Source organism: Camelus bactrianus, chromosome 5 (genome assembly GCF_048773025.1).
Source record: "Camelus bactrianus isolate YW-2024 breed Bactrian camel chromosome 5, ASM4877302v1, whole genome shotgun sequence".
Lineage (NCBI taxonomy): Eukaryota > Metazoa > Chordata > Mammalia > Artiodactyla > Camelidae > Camelus > Camelus bactrianus.
Genome location: NC_133543.1, coordinates 70,593,999 through 70,618,603, shown reverse-complemented (window position 1 = coordinate 70,618,603; position 24,605 = coordinate 70,593,999). Strand labels below are relative to the sequence as shown.

At 35.0% G+C, this 24,605-nt stretch overlaps 1 protein-coding gene across 6 annotated transcripts in view; it reads right to left on the bottom strand.

Moving 5' to 3' along the window:
• ERBB4 (erb-b2 receptor tyrosine kinase 4) overlaps nt 1-24,605 on the bottom strand; it is a 985,443-nt gene that overhangs the window by 185,993 nt on the left and 774,845 nt on the right. For all 6 annotated transcript variants that reach the window (XM_045520468.2, XM_045520469.2, XM_045520470.2 and 3 more), the window contains 2 exons: nt 21,311-21,433; nt 17,861-17,959 (listed from right to left, as the gene is read on the bottom strand). In XM_045520468.2, coding sequence (XP_045376424.1) covers nt 17,861-17,959; nt 21,311-21,433 — 222 coding nt within the window. The remainder of the gene's footprint in view (nt 1-17,860; nt 17,960-21,310; nt 21,434-24,605) is intronic.

Below are 24,605 nucleotides of genomic sequence, written 5' to 3'. Positions count from 1 at the left end.
ATGTTATTCTCACAAAAGATACTGAACACTTCAAACATGATTACCTGGCAGAAGGAGTCAAGCCACAGACTTAAATCCTGTTTCTTTGCTTACTATTTGTGGAACTTTGGATCATCCGTCTCCCCTCTCAGATATTGTTTCTTCATTAGAGAAAACCTATTTTACATACTGTTGTGAGATTAAACAAGGTACACAAAAACCCTGGCACGTGTCCTAATACACTGTCACTGTTGAAACACCAATGCCTTAGAAGAGTCACTCAGGCAGTATAAGTACAGACCTTAACCACTTAAATTTGCCTTAGGGTTGTAATATTGGCAAAATAACCCTGGGATTTAAGAAAAGCCAGAGATTCATGACTATGTATCTGTACTTCAGAGGGATTACAAATCCCCAGATATTGAACAAAAATCATGATTGAATATACATGTATGTGCACTTTCTCTGAGCGAAGAGTCTATAGCTTTCATCAGTTTTTTCAAAAGAGTCTCTGAACTGAAAAAAAATGATAAGAACTACTGAACTCTTTTTTATTTCTGCCTTCAAAGAAAATATTATTTAAAAAAAAAAAACACTACCCATGCTAATTTCAGTTACATTCATCCCCATGTTCAGGAAATAGTCTTTGAGCTACCAGGCACACAAAAAATGGTTTCTTGTTATTTTTTATCTTTTTCAAAGTTAAAGAGATTTGATATGTGAATATTTAGATTCCTTCTGCCAAGAGTCATATAGTTGTTAAGTCTTTAACCTTAGAAATTTTCACCTTAGTAATTTTCATAAATCTGTAATCTATGAAAGCAGTGGGTACCATAAATATTTTTGAAGATCATAATACTAGGGTTGGTAGTGGTACAGTCAACCTCCATCCTTAAACAATTTAGATTGGGCGTATTATTTCCCATAAAATTTCACTAATACTTAAATCAAAACAGATAACTCTTAGTTAAATATTTCCAATATTTAAAAAAATTAACCTATAGGGAAAAATCAAAGAACTTCACTTTTAACTGAAACCTAGGGGCTAGATATTTTCTTACACATTTCTTTCTGCATTAACTACCTTAAGTAGAGTTGTAAACTACCATTTCTCAATATAGATGCTTTTGGCCCTTTTTGTTTCCATGTGTGAAAGTCAAGGTCATATGCTTAAGGAGCCCCCTAATTCTCAGTACACAATCACTGATTTCCAAGAAAATATCTAAAGCTGTTCCTTGTAAGGGAAGCTTTCTCTAATAGCATAAGATTATTACATGAGTTAAATTAAAGGGCACATCTTTTTTAGTTTTACTTTAATAAAAACTATTGAAGTAAAGCAAAGTTGGAGGAGCTCTTCTGGGATTTCTCGATTTAAATTCCTTACAGGACTTCCAGTTTACTATAATAGATTAAGTACATGCATTTTCTCTGCTTCTTCCCAAGATTCCTCTAAAATTACAGTGAAGACATTAACAAGATACAAATTCAAAAGACCAAGAGGAAGGAGAGGGAATAACAAGTGAGAAAAAAATCAACGAATTTCAGGGAAATGGAGATAGTAAAACTAAGAAAGCAAAATGGCAAGTGCCTACAGGGGATGCCAAGGATATAAAAATGTAACAGAAACTAGGAAAGATATAAAAACTGGAGACATCCAGGAACACAGGTGGTGAAGGTGAAAGATGGAAGCATAGGAATAATTTTTAAAATTTGTATAAAGAACAACTAGATTCTCTGGTTGTCTCCTTATTTGGAGTAGCAGGTTACTGCTTCTCTCCATTCTGGCAAGAAACTAGAACTTTTTAAACGGAGAAACTGAACCAAAATGTATTACCTTTAGATATACTTACTAGACACAGTGGAGATTGGAGGAGAGGAACCTTACTAATAAAAGCTCTCATTTCTTGCTTATTTGTTTGTTTGTTTGTTTGTTTGAAATCTACATAGTGAACAAAACTACTTGCAATCACCTCCAAAAATGTACAGCCAGGTGTTTAATTTTGCCAGGAGACAATTGGTAGATTTTCTCTGAAAAGATAAATGGCCCCATAGTGGGTAATTCAAACAAATGGTTATATCTCTGGTCACAGGAGAGCTCAAATCACCAGATGCTACAGAGTGAATGTTTGTGTCCCTCAATATTCCTATCTTGAACTCATAACTCCCAATGCAAGATTAGGTATTAGGAGGTGTGGCTTTTGGTAAGTGATGATGTCATGAGGGCAGAGCTCTCATGAATGATCTTAGTATTCTTGCAAAAGAAACACTAGAGAGCTCCCTTATCCTCTCTGCCACATGAGGGCACAAGAAAATAGCTGTCCAAGAACCAGGAAGTGGGCTCTCATCAAATACTAAATCTGTGATCTTGTATTTTTCAGCCTGGGGAAAAAAATTTGGTGCTTATAAGGATCTTAGTCAATGGTATTCAGTTATATAGACAACAAAAAAACAAAGAAAAAACAAAGAGAAGAAACAATTCAGGGAACAGACAAAAACATTGAAAAAATTAACACCTTAAGACACATGAGAACATATACTGTATTCATCAACCAAGAACAGTGAGGTTTTTTTAAATAATAGGAGAAACAAAGCTTTCGGAAATTAAAAGTATAATACATGTTATTCTTAAAAAAACAATTTGGAAGGAAAAGTCAAGAAAATCCTCAGAGGATAAGAATAAATATGTAAATCTGGCAAATCTTAGAAAAAAGGTTTGAACATTAAACAGTCAATCCAGAAGGTCAAGCAACTGACTCATAAGAATTCCAGAAGAAAGAGGAGAAAAAACAAAATAATATTATAAAAAATGCTACAGGAAAAAAAAAAAAAAAGCCAAACTAATTGATGTAAGTTTCTAGATTCAAAGGGTCCTTCAAAAGCTCATAACAATGAATTAAAAAAAAAAAAGTCTCAATTTTCATGTCTGGAAACTTTGGGAATAACAAAGAAAAGAGTCAAATATTACCAAGGGAAAAACAGGAATTAGGGATCAGAATGTCACCTGATTTCACAATAGCAACATTGGAAGCTAGACCAAAAAAAAAAAAAAAAAAGGAAATGTATTTGTAAAATACTGAGGGAAAGAATTATCAACAGAATTTTATACCCGAGAAAAGTATCAATCAAGCAGAGAGGTAGAAAAAGTATTTTCAACATACCAATTCTCCAAAAAAAAAAAAAATTACCCCTACAATGTGCCCCTTTTCAGGAAGCTATTAGTGTAAGATTTTATGACAATTATCAGTTTATTGCCCTTCACCTACAAATGTACCCTTCAGTGTATCCTCTGTGATAAAAAACTGAATTTCTTTAAGTATTTCTCCTTTAAAGTGAACACAGTGTTAAACTTTTAAGCTGAGGCCTTGGAAGAGCACTGCAAGGGGAGAAGGCTTCCTGCGGTTTCTGCTGCAGGTCAGGAGGGGTAGAGTATGTGTGAGTCAGTCACATGGGCATGAGGATATTCGACAGCCTTCCCCAGCCTTAGGCCCACGACCTGGTTGGTCCTCCATGACTTTAAACCCTTGGGCATGGTGATAACTTTTCCTTAGCCCCCTTGACATGAAAACCAAAGTTCTGCACTGCCTGCCTACTCAGTAGGCCTCCTGTTTGAGCAGGTTCCTGGACTCACCCCAAAAATTCCCCCATAGCTTGCACTCATTGGTCCGCTTGGACTCCACTGGCAAGCCGCAACTCAACATGCATGCAGCCATCAATCTGAACTCCCTCAGCACACAGCTGCCTATATCACACACCAAGAAGTCACTCCTGCAAGTCTTTCCTCAACCCCTGTCACACCTACACTCCCAGTTCACATCCATTCATGCCACCACTTGCTGATCACCTGCTCCTCAGCCTGCACTCCAGAGGACGCCTGTTGCTTACTGGTTACCCCGCAACTCCAGATCAGCTCCAGCCTGGATAATTCAGGGACTTCTCTGGTATCTGGTAGCCAGATCACATCTGCTGGGACAAAGTCTGAACCCTTTTAGTTTATCCTTCCTTGGGTACTCTCCCTCACCCCCAGGGTACTGTATCGGGTTTCCTTATATTTTATATATTTTTTCGCCATAGTTAATAATTCCTAAATGAAATTCTACAGTGAAATACTAACCTAAGAAGGAGGAAGGCATGGCATTAAGGAATTAAAGGATCTTACTGAGCTGGAAAGCAAAGGGAGGTTCTATATGATGAGGAAGAGAAGGACCAGAATTATAGCTGGGTCTTAGACCGAGACACTGCCAGTCCAGAAACATGAGAGCAGAATTTTTTAGGAAGGATTTCTCTCAGGTAACAGAGAAAACCAAAAATCCAAAAAGAAAGAAGCTGACAGATTTCCTGACACATCTAACCTTGTGGAAAAGAGAATTCTGTTCATAAATTTCGGAAGTAGATGTAAGGATATAAAATGCCCAGAAAAAAAGTATTTGTTAGTGAAATGATTAAAAGCAGTGAGCAATACCTTTATAGTAATAATCTGGAAAAAAAACTAAATTATTAATACAGTTTGAAATTATGACATAAATATTATACAGAGAAAAAGAGTGAAATAAAGTTTAGGAAAGGAACTGAAAATGCTAAATCTTCTTTTTCCATATTAAAAAAAGAAAAGGGAAGAGAAGCAAAAGGAAAAAATAGGCTATGCAGTTTGAAATAAAAATTTCTTCTGGCTCCTTTGGTTGAACCAAAAGTGTTAACTGCTTTTAGCATTTATCTACTGGGATACCTCTCCAATTTCCCTTCTCCCTTTCTTGAACCTTAGTGTTTACTCAATTATACAGTAAAATTACCGGCCATGGGAAACCATTTTTAATGATGGGATTCCAGGCTTGCATTCGATCCAGGGATAGGCACGTTTCCAAGACAGATCAATGAGAATCTTCTTCCTGAACCCCTCTCTCCAGACTAGGGTTAGTGGGGCACTTCCCACGAGCTGGGTAGAAGCTGAGGTGAGAGATTTTTCTGTGGATCCTCACAGCCTTTCATTTCCTGGCTCCAGGTCATTTCTCGAACAGTTCCAGCTGTATTCCTCCTATTTCTAGGTAGCCATTACTGCACAAGTGGGCTTATTTCGTTTACTTTTTTTGACTGAACTATTAAAGAACACCACATTTATAAAGAAATAATGTCTACTGTCTCAAATTATCCATTAGTTTATAACATTTTTATGTTTTCTCCTCGACAAACCGCAGATCAAGTCTCATAGTCTAACACATAGGTCAATTGATGTTGCAATGGAAAATTCAAAACGTCAGTTCTCAGGGATGAAATGGAAATATATTATTACGCTCTGTAAAGTGTTATATAGTAATCAACACTGAGAGACAGAAACATGGTTTGCGAGTCGGCTTGTGTAGGCAGACTGGGTCATGGGGTTTCTCCAAACCTTAATTGAGCTTCCACCTATTTTCATTTGTTTCAGATGTTTCTTTTCTGCTTCATATAAAACCGATTTTGTTCTTACTTACAGGTAAATTTCACCTTGGAGTTATGCTACTATTTCCTATCAACACTGAAATGGTCCTAAATTTAAGCACTTGAGAACGAGAAAACCGAATGATAAATATCACTTGGTAATCCACCAAGGCCCCGGGTGCCCGAATACTTCATGCTCTAATGCTATTTGTAAGTCAGATAGTTTAGGCGCATGCCAGTGTTCACATTCAGCCTTATCAACCTCATGGCACAATGAGACCTTGTAATGTAATATCTCATCGCCAAAAGGACAGCTAGATAACATAGGATCATGCTTCAAAAATGGCTTAGCTGGCAAATACATATTTTAAACAGACTGCTTGGTTGACTTAAATATCAGAACTGCCTTTCATCAAGTCTTGATTGGCTGATTGTTAACCTTGAACCAACCGTGGCTTGTTTGGAATGCATTTAATTTAAGGTGATGAAAATAATATCTTGTATTACTAACAGAGACTCCTTAAAACCTTCATTTACTATCCACATAATAACAATCCGGCATATACATTACCCTTCAGAAACTGAAACATCACTGGATCTATTTGAATTGCAAATGAGAAAAAGAGACATGCTAAGAAAATCCTTAAGTAAAAGGAAGTTCTTAAACACAGGCTTTCATTTTCATATTGTGAAAAGTTGGCATTAATTATTGCAAGTCTCTGTGCTAAAGTATACTTTAAAGTTTGACGGTCCTTGTTGCTTTATTACCATGATGAATAAAAGAAAACTTATTCAGCACACCTGGATCAGAGTTAACAGATTTTACATAAATTGTTTCTTTTCTTTTCTTTCTTGTTTTTTTTCTATTGTTTTAAGAAATTCAAGCTAATCAAAACCTAAATTTAAAGGGAAAAAATAATTTATTGATTAAAAATGGGCAATGATGCGTGAGCCTCATAATAAAACAAATATTAAATTTACTGGAGAAACAGTCTCTACTTCATTTTTATTCATACTAGGACTTGGTGTTATTGTTCTACTTACAGAAGGACAACTTTGGAAGGGTACTTGGAGATGGGGATCTTTTCAGATGTAACAGGAGTTTCAGTTAGACCACATTTGGGAAGTATAAAGATTCTCACTCACTGCCCATCTCACTGCAGCATCTGCCCTGTTGCAGTTCTAACCTATCAGTTTAAACTGGATATTTTTAGATGCAGATGGTGGTGGTTCATTTCCTCCGGACAATAGATGAAGCATTAAATTAAGGGCTGATAGTCTGATAATAACAATTCTGTTTACTTCAGGAGCAGTGGAAAGACTTTAAGCCTTATTAGGAAGGTCCTTTACTCAATTTCAGTTAGAGAACCTGGCCAGCACAATTATATACACACTGTTTGTAAATATCTTAATACTCCGTTGTAAACAAAAATGTTATTTCCTTAACAGTTAAAAATGCCTATGAAATACATAAATACAGATATACTGTATGAAAAAAAAAAAGGTTACTAAAGTAATATGTAGATATAAGAGAATAAGACCCAGCTGAAGAGGAAAAAATGACTGTTTTGAAATGGCACTATTTTTTTTTCTATAGACAGTTTACTTTCAACGACAATTAGATTACCAAGCAGAAGAGTTGGTTTGTCTTTAATGAAACCATTGATATTATTCATAGCTCTCAAAGATATAAACTAAAAATACCATCATGAACATTATTTGAGAGTATACTGTGTGTGCATGTGAAAAAAAAAACAGTTTTTTCAAAATATGTTCATACTTACAACCCAATAAAATAGGAAATGATTTATGGTATTCCTTTGGGTGAGCATCTACAGCTAGACATTCTTAATGAATTAGCCCTCACAAGTAATAATTACATTAAGAAGAAAACTAAAAAAAAAAAATTGTTTCTAAGTAAAATAGAAATATAATATTTATAAATATTTTAAAAATAAACATACTTGAAACAAAAATTTCAGGTTTTAAAATAAGGAATTATGCACCTATATCTAAGAACCATATTAAACTTTAATATCATACTGAGGGAGTTAGTGTTAAATAAGTTATAAGAAAATATTTGTATATTCATTTATCCTCTCCTTACTTAAAGCAGAGTCCAAAACACAAACAAAAACCACACAAGATGGTTAAAGAAAAAAAGTATACATGGCATAAAATATATAAAAATAAATATATGAGATATATATATATATATGTAAAATAAAATATAAGGATAGGAAAAATGAGCTGAAATAAGGGTCAATTTACTTGAGAAAATGCATGCATTTTAGAAAAATGCAACCAAATAAATTGTAAGGCCAAATAACTTTGGTACTCCCATATTGGTGAAAAGTTTAAAAGATCCCTAAACTCATCATTAACAATAATATTTTCTTACAATAATCTCCTATCATACTTTCTCTGGTCCAACCTGATGAAATATTCTGTTTCATTGATTTACTATGTTACTAGACAAATCTCACTAAGGTTAAAGCTATGCCATCCTAGTTATCCTTATAATCCTTGGAGTAAACAGATAATATGGGACATTGCACACGGTAAGCATTCCATTAAAGTCTGTTCAAAAACAAATGAACATATATGAAATATATTTTACCCATCCTTCCAAACTAAAAACAAATATTTACTGAAAACCTAATACTCGATAAATGGCTATTGTGGGAGTTACAAAGTTTAAAGTAGCCTTTAACCAAAAGACATTAACAACTCTGTTAGGGATACAAAAATAATACACAGGCTTTAGGTGTTATCCTTAATACATACATTACAAAGTTGGTAGAAAGTAAGAGAAAAGAGGGTAATGTAGGTTGAAATTTACTCTTTTTAAAATCAATGCTATATTAAAAATAGAGAATATTTTATTTCAAAGCATCTCTCTGCAAAAGAATAAAATACTTTTTGTTAGTGAGAGTATGGGTAACACGCTCATTAAGTGAATGAGTGTTCCATTTTGAAATTAATTTGTTTTTCATTTTAAAGGAACTTGGCTCATTGCTTTAATAATAAGAGAAAAAACCTCTTCTGTCTTTCTACTCAAATCCCTTGCATTTCCACCTTCCCAAGAAGCTTACACATGTTTCCTATGGTTAATTTACCACATGCTTGCTAGAGCTGACAATTTTTAATTTACTGGTCAGATTCACCTATTATTTGTATGCATCATACCAAAAATATTCCTGATTCACTAAAATTTCTTTGTGGGGATACAAGGAAATTACATTTAATATGGCTGAGATCAAGTGGGCCCTTAGACCTTAATTATAAATTATAAAAAAAAAAAAAAAAAGGAAAGAAAGAAAAAGAAGAAAGAACTGGCTCCCTTGGCTATGTTATTACCAGGAAACAAATGAAAAAGGGAAATTTATATCCAACCATAAATCCCAAACGTTTCATTTTCATTTTCCCCAAGTTAACTTTCTCACCTAGCTAAGCAGCATTTCCTGCTATTATTAGCTGCTGGTCCAATATCAGCTGACCGGTATCTGTCAAACTCCTTGCTTCAATGAGCTTAGGGACTCCCAAGGAACTCCACATATGCAGACTTCTGCTTATAGCTTCTAATTATTTTCTAACAGATAATGGAACATTTAAGTTCAGAGAGGTTAGATTATATTTGTAAGTGGATCAAAGACCTAGATAAAATAGCAGTGGCAAAGATCAATTTAGAAAACCCTAAGCTTTTCAGTTTTGAAATAAAGAACCCTTGCTGATTGGTTATTTTCTGTGACAAACTGGTCTCACAATTTTACTATCTCAGAGATACTGATTTTTATTTCTAACCTCACAGTGCCAAGCTGTATGTAAACTATAAGCCATGAGCACCAGAAACATGGCTTCTTAGGAACTGCAGCAGCATTTAGAAATGTTCAAAAGAATGTATTGATATCTTTTTTCCTTACTGAAAAAAAGAAAACCATCAAGCTATTTATGAGCTATTCACGTAGTAAGCATAGTATAACTTACTGTTTGAACAGGGTCAAAGAGGTATACATTCTATGGTTGTCATTTTATGCAAAGTGGTCATGGTGAAATTAAAATGTTCAGGCAATATAATGCATCAGAATTTTTTTATTTGTATAATTCAGAGGATTTGTCTGGAGTTTGTGTAGAAAGTCATACATCCTCAGTCTGATTTTCTAATCTGAAGGTAAGAATGAGTGACATAAAATGTCATAGGGAGAAATAATATATAAGAAGGAAAAAAAGCATTAACAAAACTATCTGTATCAAGGCTTGATATGTCTCAAATTACTTGCTGCTTTTCTGGAAATTCTATTTCCTAGTCTATGCTTGCCCTCGGGACAAAAGCTTTGTACCTGAAAATTTGAGCAATCTTTGTATTATAAACAGTTCTTCCTACTGATACAGTCAAAACAAGTAGGGATTTTTCCTAAACCATCATAATTAGCAATACCATTCAGATTGGAGTCAGAAAATGCATGTGATCGGCATAATTCTCTTCCAGCTCTATGGCAACACAGCACTACATCCTCTAATCATGCATGAAGTTCCCCAAATTGCAGAATTTAGAGAACTGGAAAATACCTACAATATGGAAAGCAGTGCCTTTAACAGACTACTGATTTCCATTCACCAAATTTAAACATTGGTGCAGTAGAATATACGCTCTTGAGAAATGCCTTCTCATCCAGGTACATTCAAGAAATGCTTGGGGGTAACAGAAGCAGTCAGAGAGCTTATTAAGTTACATATTGAGGCTTACAGAAAACAATTTGTTTTGGCTTTAGGCAGTCTCTTTGAGGCATTTCAAGAGAGAAATTAAGCCTGTTAGAATGCAAAACTCATCAAGTACTTAGCCTATTTTCAAACTTTTTTAGTGCTTCCAAAGATAATAGTTAAAGCTCAAGTTTTAGGATATCTACTACATTCAGATAACAATTACTGGCAGTAATTTATAATGACTGAGGTCTATTACTTGTATTTATTTATTTTTGCCAGAATCTTTTGCTCTCTATACAGAATCCCATCCTGGCCTCTTTATCCCTATTGGAATAGCTGTCAACAGTCAAGAGACCAGGGGGGCGGGGAGGGCCGGTGTCTAATAACAGACTGTTTTTAAAGAGGCAAACCCTAGCCAAAATCACCACCTAAGATTCCAGGATAAGATTAAGAAGAAGCTAAAAATGAAACCTCTTACTACCCTCCCATATATAAAGGAAACATTCTCAGGGAAGCATTCAGAAGGTTCCCACTAGGGGACGTTACTGGCCTTCTGCATGCATAGAAAATCTAGCAAGGGCTTTCAGAGGGGACACTGAGTCCTACTTTTAGAGTCAATATAAAGAACTATTCCTCAGTGATATGTTGGTGCTCTGGATTCAAGATAGCTAATAAACTGATTTTGTAGAAATAAATCAGAGATGACCAATATAAATACCTAAAGAAAATTATCCAAGTACAATAAGCCAGAACAGGTGAGACTGCTGGTGGGACATATTACAGAAGTCAATTAGTCTGGAATACAGAAGGCTTAAAGGAGGAATAATAACAGCCTTTTAAAAATAGAGAAACTATTCAGTCAATTAACTAAGTATTTATTCTTTTCTAACTATATGCTTGTATTGTGCTTGCCACTAGATAATGTAGACATGGGGTCAACAGACAGCCTCTGACATCAAAGACACTGTAGTCTAGTGATGGAAAGTGGGATTCTACAGTAAAACTAGGACAAATAAATATATTATAATAGATGCACAATTTTTTTCTGAGTACTATTAGTAGGTTATAATTTAGATTAAGGTGTCAGGAAAGATATCATTGAGGAAGTATACTTAAGCTGAGAAAACAGTGATAACTAAAAGTTCATTAGGTGTAACTGGGAGAAGGACACGCCAGACAAAGGTGCTAACTGGTTTGCTTGGCTTGTAAGAAGAGTGGAAAGAAAGGCAACGAAGAGAAAAAAGACTGGGAAATTAGTTAGGAACTCTGGAAGTGAAGGGTTCAGTATTTTATCTTACCTTAGCAAAGCCACTGAAAGGTTTTTTGAAAAGGAGTGACACAATTCAAACTTTGTATTAAAAAGCAGGGAGATCAAATTGGAAGCTGTTTTCATAATTCAGAAGAAGTTGATGGTTTGGACTAAGGTGGTGGTAATAAAACATAAGAAGAAGATGATGATTTCCAAATGTGTTTCTGGCATAGAATCAAAGCATTTGCCCTTGTAGTGGGTGGTTTGAAGAGTTGTAACATTCAAGGATAAAACCCAATTTTCTGATGGGTACAATTGGGTGAATGTATATACACATTATTTAAATTAGTAAGATTAAATGTAGACGAGATTAAGGGGATGAAAAGGTACATTCTGAGTATCTTAAATTTGAGATGCCCTGAGATTTCAATGTGGTAATATCAAGGATGGAGATAATTCATAAAATAGATTTGAAATGGAATTTGAGAATGTAGTGAGATGATCTAGGGAACATATGTCTGTTGAAAAAGAGATCTAGAACATAGCACTGAGAAATTTTAGTATTTCTGGGATTGTTTGATGCCTGCATGATTTTGAGAAGCAAGAAAGTTGAAGATTTTTGTTCAGAATGTGCTTTTAAGGTGGTCCATGAATTCAAGATGGCTGTGGAAGGATGAGAAGATAGGTGGCAGCTGAGGGACAGTGATAAACAGTAAGAGTCAATGAATAGAAGATATCAAAAAGGGTTAAATGTTTCTCTAGTAGGTACTATAGGAAAAGAACTAGAGGGGCAGGAGAGTGTGCTTGGAGAACTGAGTGTCTGATACACTGATTTCAGATGTAATACCATTTCTGACTGAGTTCTATACAACTAACAGGACGTGAATAAGGACCAATGAAATAAACTATAAAAGAAATGACTTACTTTAGTCTCTAGTATGTTTTAGCTTTTCTTTTTAGTAGAGTTTTGAAAGATTAAATTCTGTTTTGGATAAAGTCTATAGAATCTCTTTCTGAAGATATTGTTTTATTTTTAAAAGCACAGTATCCCCAACTTTTCTTAATTACTTCAGTTGTAATTTTTCTAAAGGTAAAAAGAATTGGTTAATCAATTTTTCAACATCATGCCAGCAGTATGGAATCCTGTGACATCTAAGTAGTGAGCTATTTGGAAAAAAAAGGAATTTTGTATTTTTCACCTCTGAAATGAATGAATTGTATTCACAGATGCAAATGAGCAAAATATGTAAGAACTAAAGATGTCATTTAATTAAATTATATAATTTTTGTGAATTCTACTGTATCCTAAAAGTATGATATAGAATCTAGCTAAGAGTCACTGTTAACTATGTATGAAAATATTGTGATGTGCAAATAATGCTATAGAACAAAATATCTTTTCAAATTGTTTTGTAAGTCTGCTATAATCCAGGAGAAAATGTAAACAATGTAAACACTACCAAAAAATTGTATCACTCCACAATTATGGCATCACCTAGAGCTGAAACAACTCCCATTAAGACACTGAGCATCATAAAAACAATGTAGAGAAGAGAAACATAAAAACATAATTCATGTGGACATACCGTCAGAAAATAATAAAATACCTGTTATGTAAGATAAATAAAAATTCCTACTGTATAGGGAGAAAGAAATGAGTTCTTTTCCTTTTAATACGAAAATTACCATTTCCACATTAAGGTTGGGGGTCTGAAATACGTTTGTTGCAGCACCTCTCCATGAACTACGTGGTTGATTTAGAGAGAAAGCTGAAACCAGAGCCATGGAGATTCAAGCAAACTGATATATAATTGATCAGTCACTGGAACTTAGGATAACTATGGCATTTCTTTTATCCTAAGACTATTCTTTTTAAGAAAACAAATAAAGTAAGTAAAACATTTAAAGACATAATCACTTCCTGGCAAATTAAATAATGTCAAGTTATTTAATTACAGTGGGCTTAACTATGGGGGAAAAAAAGAAACAGTGTTGGAAACTCCAACAAACTCAAGAGCCTGTCTGATTTGATCAGACCATGGTCCCCAATTCCAGGAATCCTGCTCAATAGGATAATTTTTTTAGGTATGTGTTGTGCCTCATTTGATGAATTTTTAAAAAGAGAGAGAGAGAAACAAAAAGCACCTGTGTTTTCCCAAAGAGATGGTGCTATCTGCAAGAAGAACCAAAAGCGTGTATAAATGTAGGCATTCACCTTAAGAAGGTGGACCTTTGGAGTCATTTTCTTAATGTTCAATGTGATCTCCCTTTATGGGAAAGAAGAATGGCCATTCACTGGCAATGTGTTATTATTGTCATTATGAATCCATTAGACATACTCAGGTGAACTGATTAACAGTCTTGTGACCAAATTCTCCTTCTTTTGCTTTTAGTGTAGCATTTAATAGAACACAGATTGCTCCTTATTTATTTTTGCCTATGATAAAATGTCTAAGGAAGTATAAAAGTCCTCCCCTTTGTCCTTGGATATCAATAGATGTATTGAAAGTAGTGCGTTTGAAGCATTAAGTTATTCATGTGTGTCATTTATGACAGTAAGTAAGGCACAGCTATAGCTGATAAACCTAGTAGTAGTTATTGAATCCAGAATATTCTACCCTAAGTGTAAAGTTGCAGGGCAGTGGGGGAGGGTGGCCAAAAGGTCTAATTCTTAAAGTTTTATTTTCCTCCTACAAAACGATCTAAAAACACATGCACACATGTATATAAACACAAATACACACGTAACTAGTTCTCAAAAAAGACATGTGGCACGGTTTCAAACTTATTTCCGTTTTAAAGTTATCCTTGGAACAATCTACCATAGCCCGTTACCAGCTGACATCCTCTTGACGTTTTCTGCCCAGAGGACTTCTCTTGCTATTGAAGCCTGTTTGCCACGTTCAGCGGGTATTTCATGGAGAATAAGTGACTTTCTCTCCCAGTGGTCCTCACTCGATGACTGACAGCTGGAGTTTTTGCATCATCTCCCTTAAACCTTAAGGAGAGTAACTGTGTATGTCCTACACTGGCTGCCAGAGTCTTTCCAGTGGAAAGCAGCTCCAGTCACTCCGGATGGCAGCTGGCTTTACTGGCTCCCCTGTCTCATGTCCCGGTTCCCCAGCTGATGAGTCTTTTTCCTCCAACATAAACTCCTTTTATTCAAATCCTTGTTTTAGGGTCAGCTTCTGCTTCTAGAAGAACCCAAACTAAGACATAGGCTGAACCTGACTTTTAGCTTAATAACCCTTGGAATACTTGGAATTTCAACTCAATCCTTAGGTCCAAATTACAAATGCTTTTGCTAACATAAACTTTTTAAATTGTGGTTTGATTTGCTATTTAATCATCTATATTTATAGATATAAGCATTTATCTACACACATAATAGATGAGCTAAAAAGGTAGATATGAAATGTAGGTATATGTTTACATTAAAATTATACCAGCCTAATTCAAATACTGAATTCACCATTAATTTTGTCAGGTTCAACTCTGTATTTTAATTTTTGTGATGCTATTTTAATGTTTTGAAAGAAGTTGAGAAAACTGTAGGAAGTATTTCTGCCTGAGACTTATTGAAAATCTGCCAATAGCAGTCCATCAATCTTTAATCTCCTAGCATCTTTCACCAGGTAGGAAAGGCAGTCAAAATGTTTTCCCTAATTTTTTTTTTTCGCTTTTAAGAATATCAGACACTTTGGAGTCGGTTGGTCACCAAATCAGTCAACCGTCTAGGAAAATGACTTCTTTCACAGCTCAATCAGAGCCTCATCTAAATTTCAGCAGAAATCTGAGACTTCAAGCTGCCATCCCCACTCCTGTTTCCATGGGAATAGACTTCAGATGGGGAAAAAGAAAAGAAAAAAAAAAAAGAAAAGAAAGAAAAGGATGGGGTTAAGAGCTTTCAAATAATCATTCAAAATCATGATGAAGTTTTTCAAGATTCCTTCCTAGGTGATTATTTCACAGCCTCTTAACCCCTTTTTGCCAGTCTGTTTCCATGGAAATATGACAAAAATGGTTGTCCTAGCCTTCAGCAGAGATTATTAGCATTCTTGTGAATTTTGGCTTTGGCTGCAGTCTAGATGGGGCAAGATCTTTTTTATATCAGTTTTACATAGTAACCTATACTGTTTTAACTCAGTGTCATTTTTATTTATAATTTTTACTTTCTTTGAAAAATCCCCTTCACAAATTTATACCTATGATCAAGATCTAACTGACTGCAACATCACTGAAAAAAAGCCTTCAGTTTTTCATTTTAATATGTGAGCCAGGACATGTAGCTGCAGAGAGCACCAAAACTTTTAGAGACCTGCAGGAGGAATAGTACTTAGTTACTGGACTCAATGTCTGTTAGGTATTAGCAGATGTGGAAAAAAGATCGTATTTAAAATATTTAGCAACTGGTAAGGCACAGCACCAACCAATCAGAACAGCTAGTTTGTCCTAATTAATTATCAGCTCTATTATATAATAACCAGTAAGTTGTTTGAATAAATTACCCCTATATAAGATGGTGATAGCATTACATCCAAATAAATTATCCAAGGTCACAGAATTCCTATAAAACTTACAAAAGGGCTTGCAAGAATAACTGGGTAGAAATATATAGCAATCCATCTTTTAAAAATCAAAGTGCATATGCTTTCATATGAAGGTCATTTGAAAATCAAAATCATTCTTATTACTGAAGACATTATGCTGAAAGATAGAGAAAGAATACATATGGGTCCTTGATAGTACTCCAGGCAAGATACCTTGCATTGAATGTAAAAAAATAACAGCATGATACATACATAGTTTCATCTGTCCTACCTTCTGAAATTTGCTGAACAGCTCAACCTACAATTTTTGCCAGGGGAAATCGTGAAGTTCTGATTGACCTTTTAAAAATAATTTTATTCTCTTATTATTCTATAGTTGGAGCATTTTACCTATAAGGTCTTATTTTCTGAATCTGAATTGAAAAAAAATAAATTTTAATGATGTGAACGAAAAATACTGCAAACCACATCAGTAAACAAAGAATGCTGAAGCCATCAAGTCACCCCTGGCTGCCACCCACCCCTCCACCCCCCAGTGAGGACAGGCCTGCAGTCCAGCCCCTGCAGCCACTCACAATGGTGCACCCTGAGGGGACTCAGAATAATAAAGGACAAGATACTGGCCCTAGATAGCTAGGTGCTTGTCAAAGGAATGAATTCAATGAGCCCAAATGTTTGCTCCCTCCCACACATAGAGAAGCACTAAATTCCTTAACTTGAGATGCCTGGTTTTCTTTAGATAACAAGTAATCTTTTATTGTTCCAACTACCTGGTCTTTGTTGTAAAGCTCCTATATATCCTAGCTCCTGCCCTACCTCTTTGGAGAAGTCCCTCAGAGCGATCCGAGTCTGTCTTCCCAGCTCGAGTCCTCCCACCAAATGAAACAATAACTCTCAACTTTTAGGCTGCACATCTCTTTCAGTCAACAATGGGTAATTGAAATAGAACCGGACGCTATGAGGTTCTCCCTGGTACAAACCTTTTCCATTTCCCCCATTTCTTGTTTGTAAAATAAAGCCTTCCTTCAGCCTCCTTGATCTTCCTTGAGTTCCAAAGGGCAAATTCAAACAGTTGCTAATCAGAGAGGGGCAGGAGTGCAGAGACAAAGGAGGAACAATCAAGAAACAATAGTGCAGCCCTGGGGCAGGGTTGTTCCTTCTCAAGGAATATACCTAACAATATCTTTGCATTCTTCTGCAGGAATTAAGGCCCCCATCCAGGTGGAGGATGGCAACTTCACCTCACTCCAAAGTTGTCTATAAAACCTTTTCCTTTAAAACCATCGGAGAGTTTGGGTATTTTGAGCATGAGCTGCCCCTCCTCCTCGCTTGGCCCTGCAATAAACTTTTCTCTGCTCCGAACTCTGATGTTCTGGTTTGTTTGGCCTCAGTGTGCATCAGGCACAGGAACTTTTGTTCCATGATTATCCCTAATTTAAATTTAACAGGGACTAACTTACTATCAAAACTAATCTTGATTGATGTTTTCAACTAAGTAGATCATAACAACAATAACATAAAGCAGTCTGATTGATTTTTTGAATCATCATCACTACTCTCAAATGAAACTTGGCACCACAGTTAAATATCTGGCCCCTGAGGGCAGAATGGTCTTCAGCTCGCTTGTGTAAAGTTTTACTGGGATACAGTCACACTCATTCCTGTATTTCATTTTCTTCCTAATTGTCTACAGCCTCTTACCCACTAAAAGGAAAGAGTTGAATAGTTGCCACAAAGGCCACATTGCAGGAAAAGCCTGAATATTTATTCCCTGGTCTTTTAAGCAAAAGTTTGCTGACCTCTGCTCAAGACGATAATCATAAGATTATACTATTTCCAGAGAAGACACTTTGAAGTTGGAATCTTGTGGGGGTTTTTTGTTTGTTTCTTTGGTTTTTCTTTGGTAATTCTAAAAGCAGTCTATTAATAATGGGTAGAAACATAATTGTCTAGTGTCTCTACTTACATCCATAAACTCCACATTGGCTTTGGGACCAGTTGTTTCATTAAGAATCTTAATAGCCACAGGAATCTTCACCGTTTCTCCTTCAGGAACCCAAATACCCTTTGGGGGAAAAAAAGACCTTAAATCTATATTAAGACACATATAACATTTAGACCAGGAACAAAATTTGATGTAACCATTCAACCTATTCACATCTTTAAAAATAATTCAGAAATTCTATATTTTTCATTCAATCAACAAACATTTTTCAAGCACCTGTTTGTTACATGTTACAAGTTATTCGGAAACTTTGTCGTCTGCTATCATTACCTGAAGATGGGTCATATATGTATTCTGCTTTCAGAGTGTTTACACTATTATAAAATTCAATTCGTGTGCATGAAAAAGGCTTTGACTAGTAAAAAAAAAAACAATGGAAATAAGGTATAATAATAATATTTAACTTGGATGATATCATCAACTTATGACTTTGAGAAGGTTGTTCTGATATTTGAACTTCAATTGTCTCATTTATAGTTTAGAAGGCTGGGCTAAGTAATGTCGTTTAAGTAATGAAGTAAGTAATGAAGTTTTAGCTTTAGTATTACCTACTTATTCTGCAACTAAAAGTAAAAGAAAATTTAAAAGCACATTCTCATGTTCCAAAATTCAGACTGACTTAAGAATTAATTTTCTAAGGCGATTGTTTAAGAATTAGTTTTCAAAGGCAAGTACCAGGGAGTATTGGGCACATATTAATGTCTATATTATTTAATATTGTGTGTATATATATGTCAAGAATTTTTACTGTTTCTGAAGTAATATGAAATATTTATGTTAGTCATTGCAAGTTCTCTCTTCTTATAGAAGTAATTATAATATTTGAACAGGATTCTGGTAATGTATAAAGTAGGTAGAGTTTGAGTAAAGTACAAAGTTAAGTTAAATAACAGCATTTTTTGGTAAATTCAACCATTTGAATGAAGACAACGATTCCTAGAAGAATACAGGGGTGCATGGATTATATAAGAATATATTTTTTAATGTATTGTCCCAAATGAACACAGAAGCAGATATGTGGCTACATGTAAAACAATCTTAATTTTTATTAGCCTTGACATCAAAACCGTCTTCTTAGGCCACTTTTAATATTAAAATGAAAGTCTATCATTCCTGAGCAGAACATCTTCATTTCTTGTTTTTCTTAACATAAGGTGGTTATAGTTATAAAGAAGAGTTCTTAAAAAGTTTTTCACTTAGTACTTCTATGCTAAAACATATGTATTTATGTTACTCAAAGCTGTAAAAATATGAGAAGACCTAAACACAAGAATTATTAAAAAGTCAAAATAATAAAGAAAAAAAGACTTTAACCTTTAGAAGGTGAATGTAAAGGTTATGTTCTTAGAGTGAGTAGGGAAATCTGTGTGTCAAATGCAAAACAATAAGCCATGTTCCCTGTGATATAGATATATTTTTCAAAATTTTTGTACAAATGGGAACAAAAATTCCAAGATGCATTTTCTTATTGATGGTACTAGGGTAGGAACAGGCTTACTATCATTCAGTGAAGTAACCACAGAGGGGGTTACCTTATAAAGATATAGCATCAATATTAAAATAGTCCTAAAGTATGCTTTTGAAGTAAGAATGTAAATCCAGTGTGAATTAATTTGCACTGCTCTTTAAATAAGTTCAGTCATCATTTTCTAGGACTCATGAGACCTAAATCCGACTCTGCTAGACCCGTGACGTTGGTTCAGATCTTTTACATTTAAACACCGCGTTTCTCCAACCAGAAGGGAAAATTACCCCAGCAATTGGCTGAAGCAATTTGCATTTCTGTGGTCAAGAGTAATTCTTTACAGATTAAGACAGTATGTCCTTGTAAGGACTAATATGTTAACTAAAACTTAGGGTCAACTATATGCACTGCAGACATAAAATTTAAACATGCTTATGGAACTTTCAATAAGCCTTGAATAGAAGTAATTTCAATAAAGGTATGACACTTAGATATTGGACAAATTATTGTTAATAAAAATATTAATAAAGCTTTATTATTAAATATCTAAATGGTTAATATTTTTCTCTGCTGAGGTCACTAGATAATATTTAGTCTTGAGTTGTATAGTATTTCTGATTTAAGATTAAATTCAATTTCCATACCACATCATCTCTAAAACTATGAGTGGTTATATGCTAGGTACATTCTAGATTGAGTTACTTTCAAAATGGGAGCCCATTTTTTTCTAGCATAATATAAATAGAGAAACAGATAGGATAGGTTGTGTTTCTTTGACCATACCAAGAATTTGAGGACTAGAAGGTGTCATGTCAGCATAGGATAGTATCTACTCAAATTAGGTGCATTTTGACTTTAGAGTAAAAGTGCATTTCAAAGAGGTTAGATTATTTTTGGAACACTCAAGAGAGAAAATTAAGGTTTATATTCTAATTGTTAATATTTTCTGTAAAAAAAAACTTTGTTTTAAATATAAAAAAGAACATTTTAATATGCAAAATTTCTAAGATCCAATCTATTTTAGCCAATATGCTTGTAAAAAATGTAGGCTTGCATAGAGCTTTAAGAAATATATAAAACTGCCACAGCGAATTTTGGGAATTCCAGTGACGCCCACTGCAAGAAAGACTCATTGCGTTCTTATTCTTGTTATTTACCGTTAAAAATAAATTTCACCACAATTAACCTTGGGCCTGGCCTTTGAATTGGTTTTGTAATTAAGTTAAATAAGTAAACATGCAAATGCCATCATTTGAGATTTCCCTTTCCGGAAGGATCTCTCTTACTGAAACCCATGATGTCACCCTCTCCTTCTATTTGGCTTGAATTTCTTAAATAAAGTTACTTTTTTAGTTTTCATATAATGGTGAAGACATTAAAACTGGAAATTTTCTGTTAAACTATAAATGTTACCACGTCGGCAAAAAGTGGTTTAGAAACCAGACCTACATGGTTAACACCTCAGCATGTTTCTGGCGGATACTAAAGAGATGAGCTAGTAGGGTCCTGATGGAGAGACCTCTGGATAAAAGCAGAAGAAAAGAAGGTGATGGGGTTACGCATGGACATTGCCCAGGTCTGTCTGGGATTTAATACTGTACCGTGTAGGGGGAAAGGAAAATGAGTTGGAAATGGATATCGTGGATAAAGACAAATTTGCCAAAGGGAAACGAGATCAAATGGGGCTCAGAAGGGCACTGAGAGGAAGAGCTAACTTTGTCTTTGTATCAGTGGTTCCTCCTTTCTCATGACTGTGTCCAGCCCAGCTTTCTCAATACAAATTAACAAATTCATTTGTGCAAAAACTTCTCAATGCTATGAAGGCCCTTCCCTCTGAATGTTAAAAAGGAACTTAGGTTGGCCAAAACTGTAACTCTGGCTATGACTTACAGCAAGTCTGAAACAAAACTCAAAAAACCTGATGCTATGTGTTATTTTTCACTTACTTTATAAACGGTTCCAAAAGCACCTGAGCCAAGTACTTTCACTCTTTTGAGCTCAGTTTCTTTCAAAATACGAAGCTGAGCTTGATTGGGTGCTGTGCCACTGGGAGTTAAAGGTTCCACCAACTGCAAAACAAGAAGGATACGGGTTATACAACTTTCAATCCAACGTTCAGCGCTCCTCTCTCATCTTCCACCTCCGTCCAGTTGGTTTCCTCACATGTACAGAACACACACATGCCCACTTTTCCTTGACAAATGGTATTGTCTTACTGTGGTCACTCACTGTTTCTTCCAACCCTATAATTTCTATTCCTATGCTTTTCGTCTGGGTGAATACAAGTAACAGATGTGTCCTTACCTTGAAGCACACCAGTCTAGGAGATTTTTTTTCCCCCTACTTTTTTTTATAGCGATTTAGAGACTAATTAGGGCTCTTAATTCTACTTTTTCATGCTGCTTCTTTTTGGTTATCTTCAGCTAAGACTCAGAGATTTTACTTATGCCAGTATGTTCTGTTAAAGTTTTCTTTCTGGTTTTAGGAAATCTGATACATAAACAAATTAAAATAAAATACTACCTTGTTAGCACTTAAAATCTAGCTAAGAAGCCGGGACAGCCACATCAGAAAAGAAAAAAATTAAGTTTGCTCAATGCCAATACCCCAAGAATGCTTTTAAATCTTTCATGCACATATGAATTATCCAAGGTTTTTGTTAAAATGCCAATTCTGGTTCAGTAGCTCTGGAGTTGGGCAGACGTCTGCATTTTTACAGAACTTCAAGAGATACCTGTATGTGAGAATGGTCCTTGGAACACAGGAGCAAGGCCCCAAAGTACACCTTCTAGGTTAAAAATTCTGAAATTCTATGAATTGGTCCTAGGTCAGAAATGAATGCTATGGAATATAAAAGAATAAAATAACTACTGGGGAGTGAGGTTCACTTCTTTTTTTTTTCTTCCTAAAAAGAGGTACACTTTAAAATTGGTCTGAAGATAATAACGATGGATTCCCATGGGGAAAGCCACTGCCTCCATAAAGAACAGCTTGGATGCAGCATCAGGGAAAAGAAGGGAGGGTGAAGAGGGATACAACTGGGAGAGGTCTGAAGGGTGAGGTGAGGGTGGGAAATACCAGATCGTGAAGTGGGCAGGGTGTGGCCAAAAGTGGTAAAATTAGGCTGATGATCTTAGATGTCACAGTTTAGATGCCACAGTCAGAGAGGATGGATAATCAGGGGAGAGGTATGTGAATGTGTGTCAATTTCTTGCCCACGTTGGGGGAAAAAAAAATGTAGAGAAAGAAGAGAGACTCGGTACAAAAAAGTCTGTCTGGTATGTTAAAATTTTAAGATTTTTTAATCTATGCTTGAGGAAAAAGGCAAGTGAGAGAAATGAGTTTCTTTTTTTTTTAAGTCAAATAAAAGGACTAAACTTTAAGCACAGACAAATAGCTTGTTCTTTCTCAGCATAAGGAAATAATTAAGGGCTACTCCTACTTAGATTGTCTTGAAAACCACCACAGTATTTCAAAAGGTCTGTTCACAAAGCTCACTGACCTGTGGTCCCCCAGCTTGGTTATTATCATCACATTTCTGTGAACATCATCGTCGACTTAATTAGCTGAACAGAATCTTGCGAAGAGGTAAAGTTTAGCGAGAGCAAGAATTTGGGGAAGATGGTAAAAATTATCAATAAACCTAGGCTATTTCTTTTAACAGTTTGACAACCAATGCACTTCTATTTTATTTTCAAATTTATATTGTAATAATGCAGATACCTGCATTCAAATCACATAAGAGAAACCTCAGAAAGAATCACAAAATTCTTTATTAAATCTGGAAAAAAAATCTCCATCTGAATCCTGCTGTGAAGGATATGACTGATAGATTTTGATGAACATACTATGTGCATAATAAGAAATTTTATAATTTTTAAAAATCCCATACAAAAGTCACACAAAAATCACACACAAGATTGGGGAGTGGATCCCAGCATTTTTGGCTGGATATCCTTAAATATATGTATTATATATTTATAGACATAAATTATGCAATAATTTCCTAATTTGAAAACATCTCAATTCTACCTGATATGTTAGATCTTCTGCAATTTTCTAGGTATCATTAAAATTTTTTACAAATGCATTTGTTCCTAGGAATTTGAATATTATACCATTAAAAGCAGCACAGTTTTATTCTGTGAGTCTGTATGGTATAAAAACAAGTTTAAATTTGTGGGTTTGTGTACCATTGCTGCCACTTCCAGGCTTAGAAAACAGTTTGCCTGTCTGACCCCTCATTTCACATCTGTGAAACTGGTATGGCAATAATTACCCTAAAAGATTGTTAAAGGGTGAAGTGGTATATAACATAGGTGGACAACTTTGGAACATTGCCTGCCGAAATGCAGGCACTACATCTGTCACTCTTCTAGGAACAGGATCATGTCTTATTAATATATTTTTAAATCACAGCATCTAACAACGCGTGAAGCTTATAGTGCATCTCAATAAGTGTATGTTGAAAAAAAATTTCTACTTTGATGCATGAACAAAAAAAAAATCTGAAGCAAAATGATTTTGGGAATGTGTATCAATTTTTAAAAACCTTCCAATAATATACCATGCCTTAATAAGTTTTTTCACCTTGGAAGCAGACTTCTAGCTTCAATATTTAAGGATTTAAGTTGATCCTCTTATAAGAATTCCTCTTCTGTTTAGTTGGTAGAAAAATCATAGCAATTTACTTTTACTGAGAGAAGGATGGGATCTCAACAATTATCTAATTAAGTCTTAAGTGATCACTTTCTATAAAAAAATAGACTATTCTCATAAAACCAATCAGTATATGTTTATTTAGTAATGAAATGCCAATTTGAAGGGCATTCTTAGAAAACTACATAGTAACAAAGAAACTCTTCGCATAGCAATAAGACTTTTCCTATACATGGTTGAGAGACAGAATTTGTCTTCTATTTATTCAGGCACCTAAATAACCACTGTTGTTCCAGACCTTCAGTTCCTCTCTGACTCTAGTTTACTTTCCGTTTCAGAATCCTCAGTGATTGCCCCAAGCTGGCTGTAAGGGAGAATTCTACCTGCCTCCAGCATCCTCGCTAAACTGAAAATATGCACGTGTGCTGTGCCCCAAATTTTATTCACATGTGCAAGGCTGAAAGTGATCAAGCTGATCGTTTGTAAACATCCGGCTCAAGTCGGAATCACTGCTATGTTTTCCCATGTACACAACTGACTACTTTTTTATGCTTGAACATTGCCTACTGATGAGACAGGCCG